The sequence below is a fragment of the Camelus bactrianus genome, chromosome X (genome assembly GCF_048773025.1).
Source record: "Camelus bactrianus isolate YW-2024 breed Bactrian camel chromosome X, ASM4877302v1, whole genome shotgun sequence".
NCBI lineage: Eukaryota > Metazoa > Chordata > Mammalia > Artiodactyla > Camelidae > Camelus > Camelus bactrianus.
Window position 1 is genome coordinate 101,890,577 of NC_133575.1, and position 18,223 is coordinate 101,908,799.

The 18,223-nt window shown below is 37.1% G+C and overlaps 1 protein-coding gene, 1 long non-coding RNA gene and 1 other non-coding gene across 10 annotated transcripts in view; 2 read left to right on the forward strand and 1 right to left on the reverse strand.

Annotated features, from left to right (window-relative positions):
• LOC123612323 (uncharacterized) overlaps window positions 1–11,048 on the forward strand; it is a 155,342-nt gene extending 144,294 nt beyond the window's left edge. Inside the window, exons 4-5 of the long non-coding RNA XR_006719543.2 lie at window positions 7,430–7,550; window positions 10,475–11,048. This is a non-coding gene — a long non-coding RNA (uncharacterized LOC123612323). The remainder of the gene's footprint in view (window positions 1–7,429; window positions 7,551–10,474) is intronic.
• Window positions 1–18,223, reverse strand: part of MBNL3 (muscleblind like splicing regulator 3) — a 118,715-nt gene that overhangs the window by 52,644 nt on the left and 47,848 nt on the right. For 6 of the 8 annotated variants that reach the window (XM_074359531.1, XM_010968444.3, XM_010968442.3 and 3 more), the window contains one exon: window positions 16,909–17,830. The exons of the other annotated variants lie outside the window; for them this stretch is intronic. In XM_074359531.1, the coding sequence (XP_074215632.1) occupies window positions 16,909–17,085 (177 nt within the window). In that variant the 5' untranslated portion in view covers window positions 17,086–17,830. The remainder of the gene's footprint in view (window positions 1–16,908; window positions 17,831–18,223) is intronic. 8 annotated transcript variants of the gene reach the window in all.
• LOC123612325 (U6 spliceosomal RNA) lies at window positions 7,193–7,299 on the forward strand. The gene has a single exon (XR_006719545.1). It is a non-coding gene; the product is annotated as a U6 spliceosomal RNA (small nuclear RNA).

Below are 18,223 nucleotides of genomic sequence, written 5' to 3' on the forward strand. Positions count from 1 at the left end.
TTGATCTCCAGAATATATAAGCAGCTCATATGACTTAATAAGAAAAAAACAAACACAACCCAATCCAAAAATGTGCAGAAGACCTAAACAAGCAATTCTCCAAGGAAGAAATAAAATGATCAATAGGCACATGAAAAAATGCTCAATATCAATAATTATCAGAGAAATGGAAATCAAAACTAAACTTTAAATATGTATTTTTATTGGACAAGGTGGTCACCTTTTACACAAAACCCTTTCTTGCAGATTATGACCTTGTATTTGACTCAGAATGACCTTGTGAGCACTAATCATGCTTCCAAGAATACCATTATTTGCAAGCTAGCCATCTGCTGTAAAATTCAATTTCAAACATTTTAAGGTCAAAAAATGATGCTTGAATATTACTAGATTATCACACTAATTACTTTATGAGACTGATGTGCTACCTACTGCGCTAACGAGGCACCTCACTAATTACTTTAAAATAATATTTAGTAGTGGCCACTTGGCAAATTTTTTTAAAAAATCCATATATAGGGTAAAAACACTCAAAACGCTTCATCTGAAGAGTGTTCAAGGTGCCTGGCCAAAGAACATTTCTATAATGCTAAGAGACACAATTAAATTCACAAAAATCAGCAGTCTGTGGGCCATCAAATCTAGGTTAAAATGTGGGTGAGTGAGGAAAGTCGGCACATGGGTGTGTATAATGGTTATCCACTTTGAGGTAAACACTGAACTGGGGGCAGAAGTACAGATGCAGGTGGAGAGACGGCTGGGCACCTTGTAGGTGAGCCCGTATTTGTTCACCCTCTCTCAGAGTGATTCAACAAGCCCATATTTCATTCAATAAACTTCTTTAAAGCTCCTGATTTGTACTGTATGTGCTAGGCACTAAAGGTACAGTGGTAAACAAGACAGTATATTAAATTCATCAAATCAAAAAAAATACGGCAGAGCTTTACTTAAAATTCAGTGGTGGGGGGAGCATATAGTTCAGTGGTAGAGTATGTGCTTAGCATGCATGAGGTCCATTAAATAAATAAATAAAAACCCAACTATTTCCCCAACAACAAAAAAAATTTTAATGACATTAAGGTGAACACGATAGCCGTGGGCCAAAGTAGAAAAGTAGAATGTCACCCACCTCGTACTTAACCATGTTGACTTGAGCAGGATCAACTCTATCACTGGCTTTTCCTTCCCACTGCCACCACCTAATTCACATTCTTATATTTCATACCTTCAATGCTTCAGCAGCTTCCCAAGAGAGCCCCCTTCTTGCCAGTCTCCTTTGTTCTACCTATTCAACCTGCATTGGCTGATGCTCTCATTTCTCTACTTAAAAACTGACTGATTCCTCTAGCTATAAAATCAAATTCAAACTCCTCACTTACTTTTAAGCCAAGCTCTATGCTTCATCCAGGCTGACTTAACCCTCAACTCCTTAAATGCACACTACAGTTTTTCCTCTCGTCTTTGCTTAGGTTATCCTTTCTGCCTCGAATATCTTCCTTTCCCTCTCTCCAAGAAGATCTCAAACAGTACCTCTCCCATGACTGCATCTTTAACCACCACAGCTGGATGTAATCCCAGCCCCTGCCTCTCCCCATGGACTATTTCAGTGGTTAGTCTGTACCTGGCTTATGGCACATAACACAAGCAGCTTCATACTAAGAGGTCAGGCAGGGACCACATCTTCCATAACCCTATATTCTCTGCAGTCCTGAGCCCTGTGCCTAACAAGTAATAGGTTTCAATAAATGTTTGTTGAATGAATCATTTCTTCGGGGAATTGAATGTATGTAGAACCCTTAATGGATTTAACAGGACTTACAGCATTAAATGACCCCTAACATTTATAAAACCCTTGTAGTAAACCACAACCAATAGTCCTACAAATTGAGGGCTGCTGCTTGCTCTTGTATGAAGAGAAACAGAGGTAGTAAGATTCCCATGACTTGCTCAAGGCCACACAAGGAGCCCTTGTTAGAGTGGTAATTACAAGGCAACATTTTCTATATTTATGCCACTTGCTGATACCATGCTTCATTTCAAATATTTCATTGGTTATATCTGTAGTTCACCCAAGAAAGAGGCATTTATCAAGACTACCTCTAAGGCAGACTTCAATAGACATTTCTCCAAAGAAGACATACAGACATACAACAGGCACATAGAAAGATGCTCAATAACACCAATTATTAGGGAAATGCAAATAAAAACTACAATGAGATATCACCTCATACCTGTCAGAATGGTTATCATCAAAAAGTCTACAAATAATAAATGCTGGAGAGGGTGTGAAGTAAAAAAGGGAACCCTCCTACACTGTCGGTAGGAATGTAAATTGGTACAGCCACTACGGGGAACAGTATGGACATTCCTTGAAAAACTAAAAATAGAGTTACCATATGATCCAGCAATCCCACTCCTGGGCATATATCTGGACAAAACTCTAATTTGAAAAGATACATGCACCCCAATATTCACAGCAGCAGTATTTACAATAACCAAGACATGGAAACAACCTAAATGTCCATCAACAGATGACTGGATAAAGAAGATGTGGAATACTACTCAATGGAATATTACTCAGCCACAAAAAGAATGAAATAATGCCATTTGTGGCAACATGGATGGAACTGGAGATTGCTGTACTAAGTGAAGTAAGTCAGAGAAAGACAAACATCATATGATATCACTTATATGTGAAATCTTAAAAAATGACAAATATGAACTTATTTACAAAATAGAAACAGACTCACAGAGATAGAAAACAAACTTACAGTTACCAAAGTGGGATAGAAGATAAACTTACAGTTACCAAATGGGGAAGGGGGAAGGGATAAATAAGGTGTGTGGGACTCAATAAGAAAAAAATAAACAACCCAATCCAAAAATGGGCAGAAGACCTAAACAAGCAATTCTCCAAGGAAGACATACATATGATCAAAAAGCACATGAAAAAATGCTCAATATCACTAATTATCAGAGAAATGCAAATCAAAACTACAATGAGGTATCACCTCACACCAGTCAGAATGGCCGTCATTCAAAAATCCACAAATGACAAATGCTGGAGAGGCTGTGGAGAAAGGGGAACCCTCCTACACTGCTGGTGGGAATGCACTTTGGTGCAGCCACTATGGAAAACAGTGTGGAGATTCCTCAAAAGACTAGGAATAGACTTACCATATGACCCAGGAATCCCACTCCTGGGCTTGTATCCAGAAGGAAATCTACTTCAGGATGACACCTGCACCCCAATGTTCATAGCAGCACTATTTACAATAGCCAAAACATGGAAACAGCCTAAATGTCCATCAATGGATGACTGTATAAAGAAGAAGTGGTATATTTATACAATGGAATACTACTCAGCCATAAAAACTGACAACATAATGCCATTTGCAGCAACATGGATGCTCCTGGAGAATGCCATTCTAAGTGAAGTAAGCCAGAAAGAGAAAGAAAAATACCATATGAGATCGCTCATACATGGAATCTAAAAAACAAAAACAAAAACAAACAAACAAACAAAAACAAAGCGTAAATACAGGACAGAAATAGACTCACAGACAGAGAATACAGACTTGTGGTTACCAGGGGGGTGGAGGGTGGGAAGGGATAGACTGGGATTTAAAAATTGTAGAATAGATGAACAAGATTATACTGTATAGCACAGGGAAATATACACAAAATGTTATGATAAATCACAGAGAAAAAAATGTGATAATGAGTGTGTATATGTCCATGAATGACTGAAAAATTGTGAATACTGGAATTTGACACAACATTGTAAAATGATTATAAATCAATAAAAAATGTTAAAAAAAATAAGGAGTGTGGGATTAGCAGATACACACTACACCAAATAAATAAACAACAAGGTCCTACGGTATAGCACAGGGAACTATATTCAATATCTTGTAATAATCTATAATGGAGAAGAATCTGAAAAAGAATATGAATATATGTATTTCCATTCAGTTTTATATATATATATATATATATATATATATATATATATATATATATATATATATATATATATAACTAAATCACTTTGCTGTATACCAGAAACTAATACAATATTGTAAATCAACCATACTTCAATTAAAAAAAGGCTACTTCTAAGGCTTCTTTGAAAAATAAGACAATATTCCAAAATATATATCATGGAATATTATTCAGCCACAAGAAAGAAGGAAATCCTGCCCTTTTTGGCAACATTGGTTGTACCTTGAGGGGATTATGCTAAGTGCAATAAGCAAAACATAGAAAGACAAATACTGTATAATTTCATTTATATGAGGAATGTAAAAAAGCCGAACTCAAAGAAACGTAGAGTGGAGGCTACCAGGGACTAGAGGGTGGGGGAAATGGGGAGATGTTGGTCAAAGGGTACAAACTGCCAGTTATAAGGTGAATATGTTCTGGAAATCTAATACAAAGCATGGTAACTATAGTGAACAATACTGTATTACATATTTGAAAGTTGCTAAGAGAGTAAATTACAAAACAAGTAATCATGTGAAGTGATAGAGGTGTTAACTAACCTTCTTGTAGTAATCATTTCACAGTATATACTTGTATCAAATCATCACGTTGTACAGCTTAAACTTACACAACATTATATGTCAATCAGATCTCAATAAAGCTGGAAAAAATCCTTCCTCTAGTGTGGTACTAACAGAATAAAAATGGACAAGTTTTTTTTTTTTTAATTTTCAGTTACTTGCAAGTTAAGAATGCTTTCCTGGCTAATAGAAAAAGCAAAATAACCAGAAAATTGAAAAAAAAAAACAAAACCTAGAGATTATGTTTTCACAAAAGCTGGAAAAAAAGTTAAGTTTGTTTAATAGCACATGTAATAAGCATAAACATTAACAACAGAAAAACAACTTCTCAAATAGGTATTTAGCAAGTGTTTTAAACAACACAGAGTTCTGGAACATACTCAGTTTTTTCAAACAGTTACTTCAGTGTTACTATCTTTCATAAAGAGGATGAACAAAAATTTTAAGGCAATATGACAATGTGATCTTAAAACAATGTCATCTTAAAAATATAGTCTCCAGAATGTATTTGGAATGGAGTAAGAGATGATTGAGACAGTGTACCTTCACCCATATGAAAGATGGGTAAAGAGTTTAAAGTCACAGAGAAAAAGGTTTTCTGCTTGCATTTCTGCATGCTAAAGACAGAAATTAGAATGTCAGTACCATCTAGTCAGCTGGCAAATCACGGCTGACACATAGGTTATGCCTTAGTTTAGAGAATTTGTCAGACTTAACACAGTTATATCACTGTGGATTCTACATTTTCAAGCTGCTAGTTTTCACAGTGTGGAAACTGCCTTCTCTGTCCATGGTCTACCAAGAAGAACATGGGCAGGAACAAAAGGCTACTCTCTTTTCTCCCAATTCCCAGTGGGTAAATAAAAATTTGAGCTTCAACAACTGGAAAAATATATGTCCACTTACAACAGAAAAACATCCAATTTAAAGCATACATTTAAATGCCTGTGACCAAATTCTAGCTGCAAAAACTTGACAGGTCCTACTGCCATATCTGCTTCACTAAATAACAGATCAGACATGACACTAAGCAATATTATACAAACTCACCGCAAATAATACTGAAAAAATAATTTACTTTAACTCTAGACAACTTGGTTAAGTCCAAATAGTGGAGATTATTTCCAAAATAAAAGGTTGTAGAACAGATGGAATCGTTTACTGACTTTTAAGAAAACAATAACAAGAAAGGGAAAAAAAAAAGTGAGTTAAACTTCTAATTATATCGAGCGGTAAAACTTGACCCTGTGGTGAGAACTGAAAGCACAGAGAGAAACATTGAGAACCCGAGCAGGATTGCAAATTTGGATTAGACAAGAGCAATAAAACCCATAAATTTTAAGAAACCAAAGACTGATTACACAGTGGAGGAAATACAGGGGGAAAAAATGAAAAGATTATTTAGAGATAATGAGGAAAGAACAGATGGCTAAAATTCCTCTGGAATATATAACCCTTTAGGTCAACAATCAAGCGGCAGTTGAGACAGAAGAAAACAAAGCAACCTTGGGGACGCAACAAGCAGAAAACTAATCTGTGAGGGCGAAAACAGCAGTGAAGAAATGATGTTCTATGAATAAAGTCATGCTCCTAGAAGAACTAATTGCTATTTCCAGATGCACGGAAGTACCCTGTATCCACATTTCACAAAAACTTGAAGCAGAGGAAAAGACAACATCTTTAATGACTATATACAACTATGTGACATGAGAGAATTCTTGATCAAATAAGATCAGGCATATATTTCCGTAACATGGAAGAGTTTCTTCTACACAAGAGTTGACATACAGCAGATCATTCTCAAACTTCAAATTTTCAGATTTCTCATGCTAAACGGGGTTCCTGTGACAAGGGGTCTGTCTTAATGGTATCAAATTGTGGTTGAGGAGTACCCCCCTGGCCATATCACAAGTCCTCCCTTAGCAGGTGGCCAGTTGCAATCTTGGCTGCAAGGGGGAGAGAGAAATGATTTTGAGCTATGCTTCCACAAAACATTTTAAATGAGTTGGGTTAGATTCCAAGTTATTTTACTAAACTATATTTGACCCATAACAAGGGTGAACTGCTACTGCAATATTTTCAGCTGGTCTGTGACAGGCACCTCCCCAGCTGGCCGGGGCACTGTCCTAATGAGTACATATATAGAACAGAAGCAGACATCAAAGAGCTCAGGCAGTGAAGATATACATGATCCACGCCAGTTACAATCCGCAGTCCTGGCTTGCTAACTCAGCAGTGCAGGGTCTGGGGAGAAGGATGGATGAGGGAGTAGAGACAGCTCGCTGTTCTTACTCTCAGTGATTAAGCAAAGCTTAGTATCACTAAGTTAGATAACTTTATCTAAAAGTAATAATACCCTGCCTCTCTTCTTCCTTCTTTGCAAAATAAATAGCCCAAATGACTATTAAAGAACTAAATACGAAGCTTTATGTAGTCTTAATCTAAACACAAATCACGAAACAATAAATGAAAGAGGTGGATTAGAAAAGGGAAAGTTGGCTTTCTCCTCCCTACCCTTTTAAGTATAAAAAGTGAAGGAGATCCACAAAACTTCAGCCCAACGTCACGTGGGACAGTCTGACCATGATAAGGGCTGGATGCTTTTGGTTTAGCAAAACAATAGCCCAGTGCTTGCTTTGGCAGCACATATTCTAAAACTGGAAAGATACAGAGAAGATTAGCATGGCTCCCACTCAAGGATGACATGAAAGTTCGTGAAGCATTCCATATTATTGAGCAGTATGTCTCTCCTCTTAGAAGCAAATGAATACTGCAAATGTCAAAAAAAAAAAAAAGAGAGAGAGAGAGAAAGAAACAAAAAACAATAAGCCCATTTGATGTTTTCACCATCTCCTTCTCCACAGGAAAAAAAAGACAAGTGATTGGAAGAACACTGGAATCCTCAGGTTCTTTTGATAACCGCTTATGTGACCTTGGCCAAGTGACTCTCCCTCACTGGAGCTCCAGGTTCCTCCTCTGTAAATGGTAACAATTTGAACTGAACGTTCTTTCTTCTACATGCAAAACTTTTGATTTGCTAGGTTTGTGAAGTGCTGTTAGGGGTATGAATGCTTTCTCAACTATTTAAATTATCTGGCTCATCCAGCTGGTTGAGGTTAGTCCTAGGATCAGCCACTGGATGGATTTCAGAATTTTCTCATTATCACACAAGTTTAAAAACAAGAAAGAAGAAAGACAAATTAAAAGAAACACTCCATGGCATCTGGAGTATCAAAAGACAGGAGGTGCATGTACAAGACTAGAAAAGTTGTTTTTTTTTAAGAAAAGTTCTTTTTAAAACATTTTATTTTGAGATAATTTTAGACTTACAGAAAAATTGCAAAAATAGTACCGAGCCCCTGGATACCCTTAACTCAGATTCCTGTAATGTCAACAATTTACATACCATACATAGCACAGTTATCAAAACCAGAAAATTAACTCTAGTACAATACTATTAAGTAAACTAGAGACTTTATTTGAAGTTCTCCAGTTCTCCCCCTAATGTCCTTTCTGTGTTCTAGGATCCAATCCAGGATCCCACATTGTATTTACTTGTCATGTTTCTTTAGTGTCCTCCAATCTGTAACTGCTCCACAGTCTCTCCTCATCTTTCATGACCTTGACACTTTGGCCATCAGGAGCTCCTGGTTGGCTCCCATGTCCTCTTGTCACGCTTCACTCTTTTTCAAGCATTTCCTTACTTTCTGGCACCACAAGATATGACAGGCTCCTCTTATATTTTTCCTGCCTCAATCCAGCATCAGCCATTCCTCTGAGGATGCCTGGTTCCTTTTACTGGAGAATGGTATCAGAAACCAAGATCTGAGTGCTAGGTGTGCTTATTACTATTGGAGCATCTTTGCTTCTAGGTCCTCCTAAGACAGAGCTAGGAAATGTAAGCAGGCATACCAACCCACGTGCACACACCTCTATGTCTATTTCTGAGCCTGTCTGTATACATAGTAAAATAAAGATGAGTTCGTACTGATACTTCCACTCTGATCCATATGACAGAATTCATGGAGCCTTCACCTTTTCCTTATTTTTAACTTTTTTCTCTAATGATAAGAAACCTGGCTATCTTTATATCTATCCTCTATTCACTTATTTGTTCAACCCAAGTATCCATGTAAAGTACTTAGGTCTGCCTGTGAATAAGGGATTTAGTAACTGGAGCTCAGTATTTGTGTATAATTCTGGTTATCTTTAACATAAATATAGCACCTCTGGGTTTCTTTTGATTAATATCAGCATGGTATATCCTTTCCCATCCATTTACTTTTAATATTTATAGCAACAAAAAAAGGGAAGGAGAACAGTATGCTATTATTTGTAGCTACAAAAAAAGGGAGAACAAGTATGTATATATTTACTTGTATATACATAAAATATTTACGAGAGAGAGAAAACTAAACATATTACTTGGGAGGTCAACTGGCTAACTGGAGAAAAGAGACAAGAGGGAAACTTCACTGCATATCCTTTTATATGTATTTTTTTACCTTTCTTTTGAGATATTCATATACCATAAAGTTCACCCTTTTAAAGTATACATACTGGTGTTTTTTAGTATATGCACAAAGTTGCTACTAATGTGTAATTCCTGAAAATTTTCAAGGACTCAAAAAGAAACCCTGCACCCAGTAGCAGTCACTTCCCACTACCCCCTCAGCCATCCTCTCCTCTCCCCTAAACCCTCTGACAACCATTAACCTACTATCTGTCTCTATGGATTTGCTGCTTTTGGGTACTTCATATAAATGGAATCATAGAATATGTAGTCTTACTCAACTGGCTTTTTTCACTTAGCATAATGTTTTCAAGGGTCCTCCACACTGTAGCATATATTAATACTTTGTTCCTTTTTAAAACTGAGGAATATTCCATTGTATGTTTTAAACCACATTTTGTTTATTCACCAATTGATGATGATTTAGCTTTTAAAAATTTTTTGAATTATTAAAATATATTATTTATTCAAAAATTAAATTTTAAAAGAATAAAACAGCCCCCTCATTAAAAAGGAACAAAAAGCAAAAAGCTAAAAAAAATCATCAAGTAAATGATTTATGAAAAAAATGTGTGGAAAGCTTGTTTGGTGACTTGCCAGAAGGACTCACCAGACAGAAACTCTCTCTCTGAGTCTTTATCATAATATATCCAGCCCTACCTGATCTCCCCCACCCCCGCTACCTTTCTGACCTCATCTCCAGCTGCTGTCCCCCTTCATCCCTCTGCTCCAGCCACCCTGCCTTTGCTGTTGCTGCTCTCTTTGCCTGGAATGTTCTCAGAGATCCCTCCGGCTCACTCCCTCTCCTCTTTAATGCTTCTCTCAAGTATCACCTCATGAAGGAGGCCTTCCTGACCCTTTAATCTGAAGCAGCAACTGCTGCCATTCTCTCTCCTTTTCCTGCTTCATTCTTCTTCACATTTGACAATATGTCATCAACCTGAATATGTCTTCCTTTTTGCCTGCCCCTCCCCTATCCAGACTGTGTGCTCCGTGGGGGCCTGGACTGTCTCTAGCTCACTGCTGTCTCTAGTAGCACGGTGCCTGGCACACGATGGGTGCTCCATAGGGGCCTATCAGTGAATGAATGAATGGCCATGATCTAGATACAGACACCTATACGTACATAGGGGTGTGTGTGTGTGTGTGTGTGTGTATATATATATATGTGTGTGTGTGTAGATAGATAAATAGATAGAGACAGATATAGAGAAGGAAGGTTTTTGGGAACACTGTAAGATTCTTTCATCTCAGCTCCAGACTGTAGAGGAAAAATGCTCAACTAAATTCTTAATTTTTCTTTCAGGATTGAAGTATGCAAATGTATCTAATATCATAACATTTCTTTTATAAATTTTATAGATGATTTTGGTTTCTTTCTTTCTTTGCTGATTAGAATGAACACTTCTGTAAAAGAAACTGAACAACGCAGAAAGGACTACAGTAGACCGTGAAAGCCCTCTGGACTGGAGGCGAGGGAGAGGGAGGGGAGCGAGGCGGGGAGAGCATCCTGGGCTCTGTGTCGGGGTGGGCCGGGGAAGCCGGGGAACCGCGGCTGCATTAGAGCAGCTGAGTCCACAGGCTTATCAAAATGTCCCCACAGATAAACTGGCCACATCAGACTGTCTTGCTTTGCTGTTTATATCTTTTGCCTGTTTTTCTAGGAAAATACCTTTAAGTGTTTGTATTTTTTAAGTTACGAAGCTCGTTGTGTATTAAAGAGCCTTTTGCCTGTCAAATTTATTACATTCCCCCCCTCAATTGTTGCTTGTCTTCTAACTTTTGGGTGTTTTCTGCCATTCAGAAATGATTTTTATTGTGTGGTCAGTTCTCATAATCCTTTGCTTTCATTGTCTCTGCCTCTGATAGCATGCTTAGGTCTTCTTCACCCCGGGATTATCAAAGTGTTCCCTTGCATTTTCTTCTAGTACTGTCATGGCTTGATTTTATTTTTCATGTTTAAATTTTCAGGGGACCTGGAATTGACTTGGTAAAAAGTCATGTCTCAGTGCTTATGGTGAGCCGGGCCCTGTTCAAAGCGCCTCACTCGGATCATCCCATTTGAATGTTCAGTAGCTCATGAGGTGGGTGCTACGGATCATCCCATTTGAATGTTCAGTAGCTCATGAGGTGGGTGCTAGAAGGATTCTTGTTTTCACAGGGAGGGTGGAACTTAGGAACAGAGAGGGTGGGTACTTATCCAAGACCACACAGCTGATGAAACCTGGCCCATCTGATGGTAAAGCCTACATAGGGTTGTTGTAAGGAATAGATAAGGCTTGTGAAAAGTTTCTGGAATACAGTAGTCAACAGAAGGTAGAGTTTATTATTCCATCGTTCTCAGAAACAATTTCTGATGCCTGCATATTATTTGAAAAATAGTATCTTTTAAATTAAATATATTTCTAAAATGCTATTCCTTCACAAGTTATAAAAGCCTTTGGAATTCCATGGAACAAATGATACCTTTTTTTTTTTAAGAAATAGTTGTCATTAAAAGAAATTTCAAAGGAGATACACCAACATGTGAAGAGTTTTACTGGGTAATGGAATTACAGGTTTGGTTTTGTAAAAATCTTTGTATATTTTTCTACAGTTTTCTAGAAAGGGTATGTTTGGATTTTTCTGATCAGAAAAAATAGCCCCGATAACTGGTATATTTTTAGAAGTCTATGAATAGGAGGAGGTCAGGCAGTATCTAGATTTTTTTTTTGATACCCTGGGAAAAGTCTGAAGCTGACAGGAAGAATAAAGGCAGGGAGAGGTTGGCTTTCGAGGATCAGCAAGGTGGAGCGAGGGAGGGAGGGAGGTGTATGACGAGGCAAGAGGTAAGGCAAGGTTTATGCAGCATACATACAATTATATAATAGCAAGAAAGTATGAAAAGAAATACATAGAAATGTTACCAGTGGTACTGGATAGTGGAGATGATATTTTATTATACTTTATTTACATTTTTTACATTTTATTTTTATTCTTATCTTCTTGTGTATGATTTAAAAATTTTCTTTTATATTTTCTTTTCCCTTCATAAAGATGAATACTTTTTAAATCAGGGGGAAATGTTATTTAGTGTGAAAACAAAGGTAGAAAATCTGTTTTCTGATGTAGGAGAAGTTAGAGACAGCCAGGGGCGCTGATTCCAGCACAAGGGCCACCACCCAGGAGCAGGTGACAAGGACAGGCACATCACAGAACTTCCTGGGCTCCCCATGCTCTAGTTTTCTGTCTTTCTGGTGGCCTGTTGCTGCTACTTTCTCTGCCATGCTCTTGGTCCATTTTCTCCTCGCTATCTTTCTTGATTGACCATAAGTAGAGAAGTGCATTACCATCACTTCTAAGATGAACACTTCCCCGCATTTTGACAGCTTGGATATCGGGATACCCTTACAGTCAATGGCATGTTGAGGAGATGTTGAATAAATGAAGATCTTTGTCAATTTTCACAAAGGGAAAATGGATCACTTTACAGAAAAGAAACCCAGCAGACACCATCTTAAGTGATTAAGGGTAACATAGGCGCTAAGATACATCAGCACCAAGTACCCTCAAAGATGGTGCACATCATTTCTATGGTCTTCTTGCCAAAAACCCATGACCTCAATCAAATCATGAGAATGCATTCAACAAACCGAAATTGCGAGGCATTCTACAAAATAACTGACCAGTGCTCATCCAAAGTGTCAAGGTCATGAAAGATAAGGAAAGACTGAGTAAATGTCACAGATTAGAGGAGACTAAAGAAACATGATAAGTAAATACAATGTGGGATCCTGGATTGGATCCTGGAGCAGAGAAAGGACATTAGGGGGGAAACTGGAGAACTTCAAATAAAGTCTCTAGTTTACTTGATTGTATTGAACTAGAGTTAATTTTCTGGTCTTGATAACTGTGCTATGTATGGTATGTAAGTTGTTGACATTACAGGAAGCTGGATGAAGGGTATGCAAGAACCTCTTGTAACATTTTTGCAACTATTCTGTAAGCCTAAAATTATTTCAAAATAAATTTAAAAAGTGAGGTTGAGCTATCAATATGTATTTGATTGGGTACTAATTCTAATTCCATGTTTCTTTCAAACAAGATTTTTGAAATGTCCAAAATAGCATTGACTTTGGTCAGAGACACTTCGTTTTTAAGGTCAGTAATAGAAGACAGAGATACTTGGTTAAAATGTTATTTCCCTTGAGTCTCAGGATGACAGGTGCTGTCTAACCATCTTTAGAGTGCGGGCAGACCTCTCTGATCAAGCTGATTCTTGCACAGTCCAGTGACCCTGGGGATTATGTTGCCAGGCGTCTTCTGCTCCTGGTAAAATTTCCCCTGGCAAACAGGGATGAGGTAAATATTCCGTCAAAAGTAATCAAGTTTTAAATTAGTGAAAACTGCTGTGACTAGTGATACTAGCAGAGAATATACTGGTAACTCAGGACAAATTGATCTACAAGGGTAGGTGCCCATCCATATACTAATACAACAGGTTTCACTTTCCAAAATATTATTATTTTCCTCACTAAGTTCCTATCTTTTAGGAATGTACATGGGTTGACATGGCTGTCTCCTCACTACGCCTGCTGCTAAGACTTTTGCTGGGAAATTTTTGTTACAAAACCACTCAACGTGGTGAGTGAGGTGGGCAGGTGTGATGGGTGTTGCTCTGCCATAATTAAATAATGACAGCATTTATATCCTTCCCGGATAACAGTGGCAGGTATCACATAGCTTCAAGTACGGAGTGGAAAGTTCAAGACTCCGGGACACTATTGATGCAGAATCCATGAAGATAAGAATATTGGCTATGAAAACAATCACAAATTCTAGGCTGGTATTCTTAGTGATGATCTTCTGTTAAAGTCAAGGGACATTCACTAAAAATACCAACCTAGATCAATGGCAAATTGTAATATCAAGAAGCTGGCACAGAATGGGTTAAGCAATACCTTGGAGAGAAATTTTGAAATAAATTGTGCCAAGTAGACTAGGCAATTGAGTCAAAAACAGCTGCAAATCAACATGACATGAGACTCTTATATGGAGCTGGAAATTAATCCACGGGCTATGCTGTCTACATCTCTATCTGAAGATGGTGCAAGCTTCTTCACTGAACACTCAACATTGATGGAGTGATGGGCACAGCAGTTCAGCACAATGTACAATTAGCTATCAAGCTTGCCCTCCTTATTTTCATAACATTCCCTCATTATGAGGTGAGCATAGGATATTGTTAACTATTGTGCCTATTATGAAGGCAAAGAACCAGCATCATCTGGTGGAGTACCTAGTGCTAATGGAATCCTTAAACAAACAAAAACCAAAAAACAAAACAAAAGCAGCAGCCCAAAACTCATCGAGTGATTGCTTCAGTTATTTAACCACTCATGGAAGAAGAAATTGTACATAGATACATTTCCAAAGTGTTTCAGTCATACAAACTCAAAGAGGGTAGGAAGTGCAATAACTGTTGAAGTATGTTATTTGTGTGTTTTTGAAATGATAGTAGTACAACCCACGTAGGTCAGTTATTGTCAACTTGGTAAAGTTTTCATGCATATCATGGATAAGGAATAATACGAGAACTACAAAAATTTTTGCACAGATGTGAAACGGTGATGCATGTGCTATCTAAATGGCAAATTAATTAATTGTTGGAAAGGCACTGTATGTTTAAAATATTAAGATTTTCATTAAAATTTGAGTGTAAAGATGATGTAAATCATCTTTATCCTGTGTGACTGGTCATCAAGATTTTAACATAATTCAAAAATTATTTTAAAAACATTGGATGCAGTGAGTAGACACTGTATTTAAATAATTAAGTGGCTTATTAATATTCATTGTCCATTATCTATGTAGTCTCTGAATTAGACATTTCCCAAGCTTTAAAGTGGCAGTGCAGTATGCATTTTGTTAACAATCACTTTCCACTTTACTTTTCTTCAAAATGTTTCCATTATGGCGTTCTTTTGCCTTTAAATGGGAAAATTGATCTGAAGTATATAAATGACTAGTAAGAGCACACTTCTCTTTCCACTAGATGCCTGGAAAGACAGAATTTGCAAAGCCTGCAAGGAACTCTATATCTAAGAATAAACCATAAAACAGTGATATTTAGCTTGAAGAACTAATATCACACTTATGGCAACTGAATTTGGACGTGTCCATTTGTAAGATAAATTTATAGTTTTAAATAATAAACTCTAAATAGACCTGTTTTGAAGAACTCCTAAAACAGCATCTTAGTTAACAGTAAGAAGATAACTTTTCATTGAATTCACTTTTATAGTCATACATGGTTTTCCATTTATGTTATCTCACTGGAATCTCCACAATAATTGTGGAAGTTAGGTAGAGAAGAATTACTCATGTTAGAGATGAAGTAACTCAAACTTTGTCAGATTAAGTAGCTAAGTATCCCAGTACTGGGGCTGGGATTCTTGAAACAACATCTGTACAGTGCCTAGTGCAGAGCCAGACACTCTATATGTACTGGATAAAAGACATCTTTTTTTCCCCCCAACTAGTCCAGTGCTCTTTTCCATTCAAGGCACTGCCCAATCTTTGATTTAAATAATACACAAAAGATTTAAATAATACATAAAATAATTGCAGATGAAACTTGAATGATAATGAAGTGAGGAAAACAGAGCAAGTCCTTTAGTCTTAATATCTGCTACAAATAAGAACAATTCAGACATTTTCAATGTTAAGAATTGCCATTATCTGTATAACTAGTTCCCATTCTTGAACTGAAATGGTCTGCAAAGAAAACTAGTAGCCACAAAATAAGCAGAAGTAACTACTTAAATGGGATATCACGATAAAATGTTTTCTGAAAAAATGTTCATATGAAGGAAAACATCTCTATTAGTCAATGCAGCCATAAATTAAAACGTTAATGAGGTAAACTTGGTCATGATGAAGACACAATATGAAGAAATTGGAAAGGTTCTTATTAAGCTTAATTCATTTCAACATATTTTGAAAAAAAAATCTCAAATGCATCATAGCAAACCTTATTAATTAAACTAGGAACCTATAACCATTTTCACTGCTATGCTTTAATCTGTACGTTTACCCTTAATTTAAGGATAAGCATGAATAAAACATGAAAATCAGTGCATTTTTTTGTTCTGCAATCATGTATGTTCTCTACATAATATCTCATCTGCCCTCATATTTTGTTTATAGTCTAGTACCTAATATTCGGGTTTGATGACCTTGGCCATAGAATTTTCCTTGTAAAATGTGCTCACAAATCTGAAATTGGTTATCAGCTGTTCAGGAAGAAAATTAAGTGAACCTCACGTTGTAGTGCTATGTTTAAGTTAAAGGTTCAAAATATACTTTGACTAAGAAAACTTTAAATGCCATCATTTTCCTCCTGGATGGTGAGATTTTTTTACTTTATATGCTCTCAGTCTGACTTTCTTTATCCTGTGACTGGTCCCCGCCAAGTATACTTTGATAACATAGATAATAAGCTGTATTTCAGGAAAGGGCTTCTCCAAGTTATATGAGGTTTATGATCTCTGTTTTAAAAATCTAAATCATACCCACAGAAGTAAAGTACAGCAAGGCTACACTCACTCCTACAAAAATTCTTGATTTTTTTTCTTTAAGTCTATTTATCTTGATCAGTGGCCTCTGATAGGAGAGCTTTAGTCTGGCTTAGTTCTACAAACACAAAGTCTAAACCCTGCCTTAAAAAACAAACAAACCAAATGGACCACTTTCATGCTATTATTAACTTTACTAATCTCAAAGCACAACATATAGTATAGAAATCAACAAGTTTAAATTCAAACTTGTGTGCATCTAGATGAGACTCACCTTTAAAGAATCAAAACAAGCCACCACACGACCATTTTCCACGTGGCAAACTCTTGGCGGATGGGCAAACTTGCAATCTGCATCAGCCCGAGAACAGGTTCCTCTCTGAAATTCTCTACAGACTTCTAAAGTCAGCCACTTGGTATCACGAACCAGGGCAACATTGACAGCCGTCATATTGAAAGCAAAGTTAAAACTCAAGTGCACCCTCTCTAGAACAATTTACTGCTGTGGTTGAAAGATTAAAAATAAACTCAAGCTAAATGTGAAGAGTAACGGGTTGCTTTGGTGAAATGCTTCTTTGTTAGCACTTAGGTCTTCATTTAAGTCAAATTCGCTCTAGTCAAACAAAAAGCCAATCCTAAAAGAAAAATTGGATCGGAATAACTAAAAATCAAATTGCAGACCAAGTCCTAAGAAGGCAACCGTAAAGGTTAAGATATTGAGTGTTTTATTTTGTTACCCTGCCGAAGTTACTTCAAATAACTGGCAGAATTTCAAAAGAATTCTGTGCTCTCGAGTTGATGTTTTCAATTATGCCTCCAAAAAGCCTGTGTTGCCAGCCACCCTTCAATTTGTGAAATGGTCTCAGATCAAGGGGAGAAAAGTTTTTCTACCTGTTTCTTGGCTTTAAAGTTTAAGATTGGTAGGATGTTACAACTGTAATTTTTTTTTTTTTTGCTGCAAAATCGGGAGGAGGGAAACTGACTATGAAAATCGAGAATCAGAGAAAAAAAAGAATGAACAAGTTTCTGAGAATGAACTACAAGCACAGCAGGGTTTTTTTTTTTTTTTTTTTTTTTTTTTTTGCAGAGGGGTGGGGAGGTGGCAGTGGTGGTGGTAGGAAGAGGGGTTTATAAAGAGACAGCTGGAAAGTGGAATCCAAGCAGCAGAGCTTTCAGAAAAGGCACTTTCCAGAAACCTGCAAGAAAAAAATAAAATAAAATTAGCTAATATAACACAATGCTTCCATTGGAAACTCTCGATGCAGAAAAGAAGTAACATATCCTCTCGAAAACAGGAAGCATCTAGATACTGACAGTTCAGCATAGTATACAGTCAGCCATTGTCATTTAAAAAGGGCACCTCTCAGTGTAGAACTGTGCAAAATAAAAGGAAGCAACCACTTTGATTTACTGTTGAAATACAAGACTTGGGCAACAACCCAACTAAAAAGAAAGAAGATTGTTTCATTTTAATTGGTCAGGGACAGAAATTCATTTGAGGGTCCACTGCACAGACACTGCCAGAACCTGACATGACAGCCCCTTACACAGTCATGATCCACCTGTGTGTCTCCAGGTTTCAGAGGCTA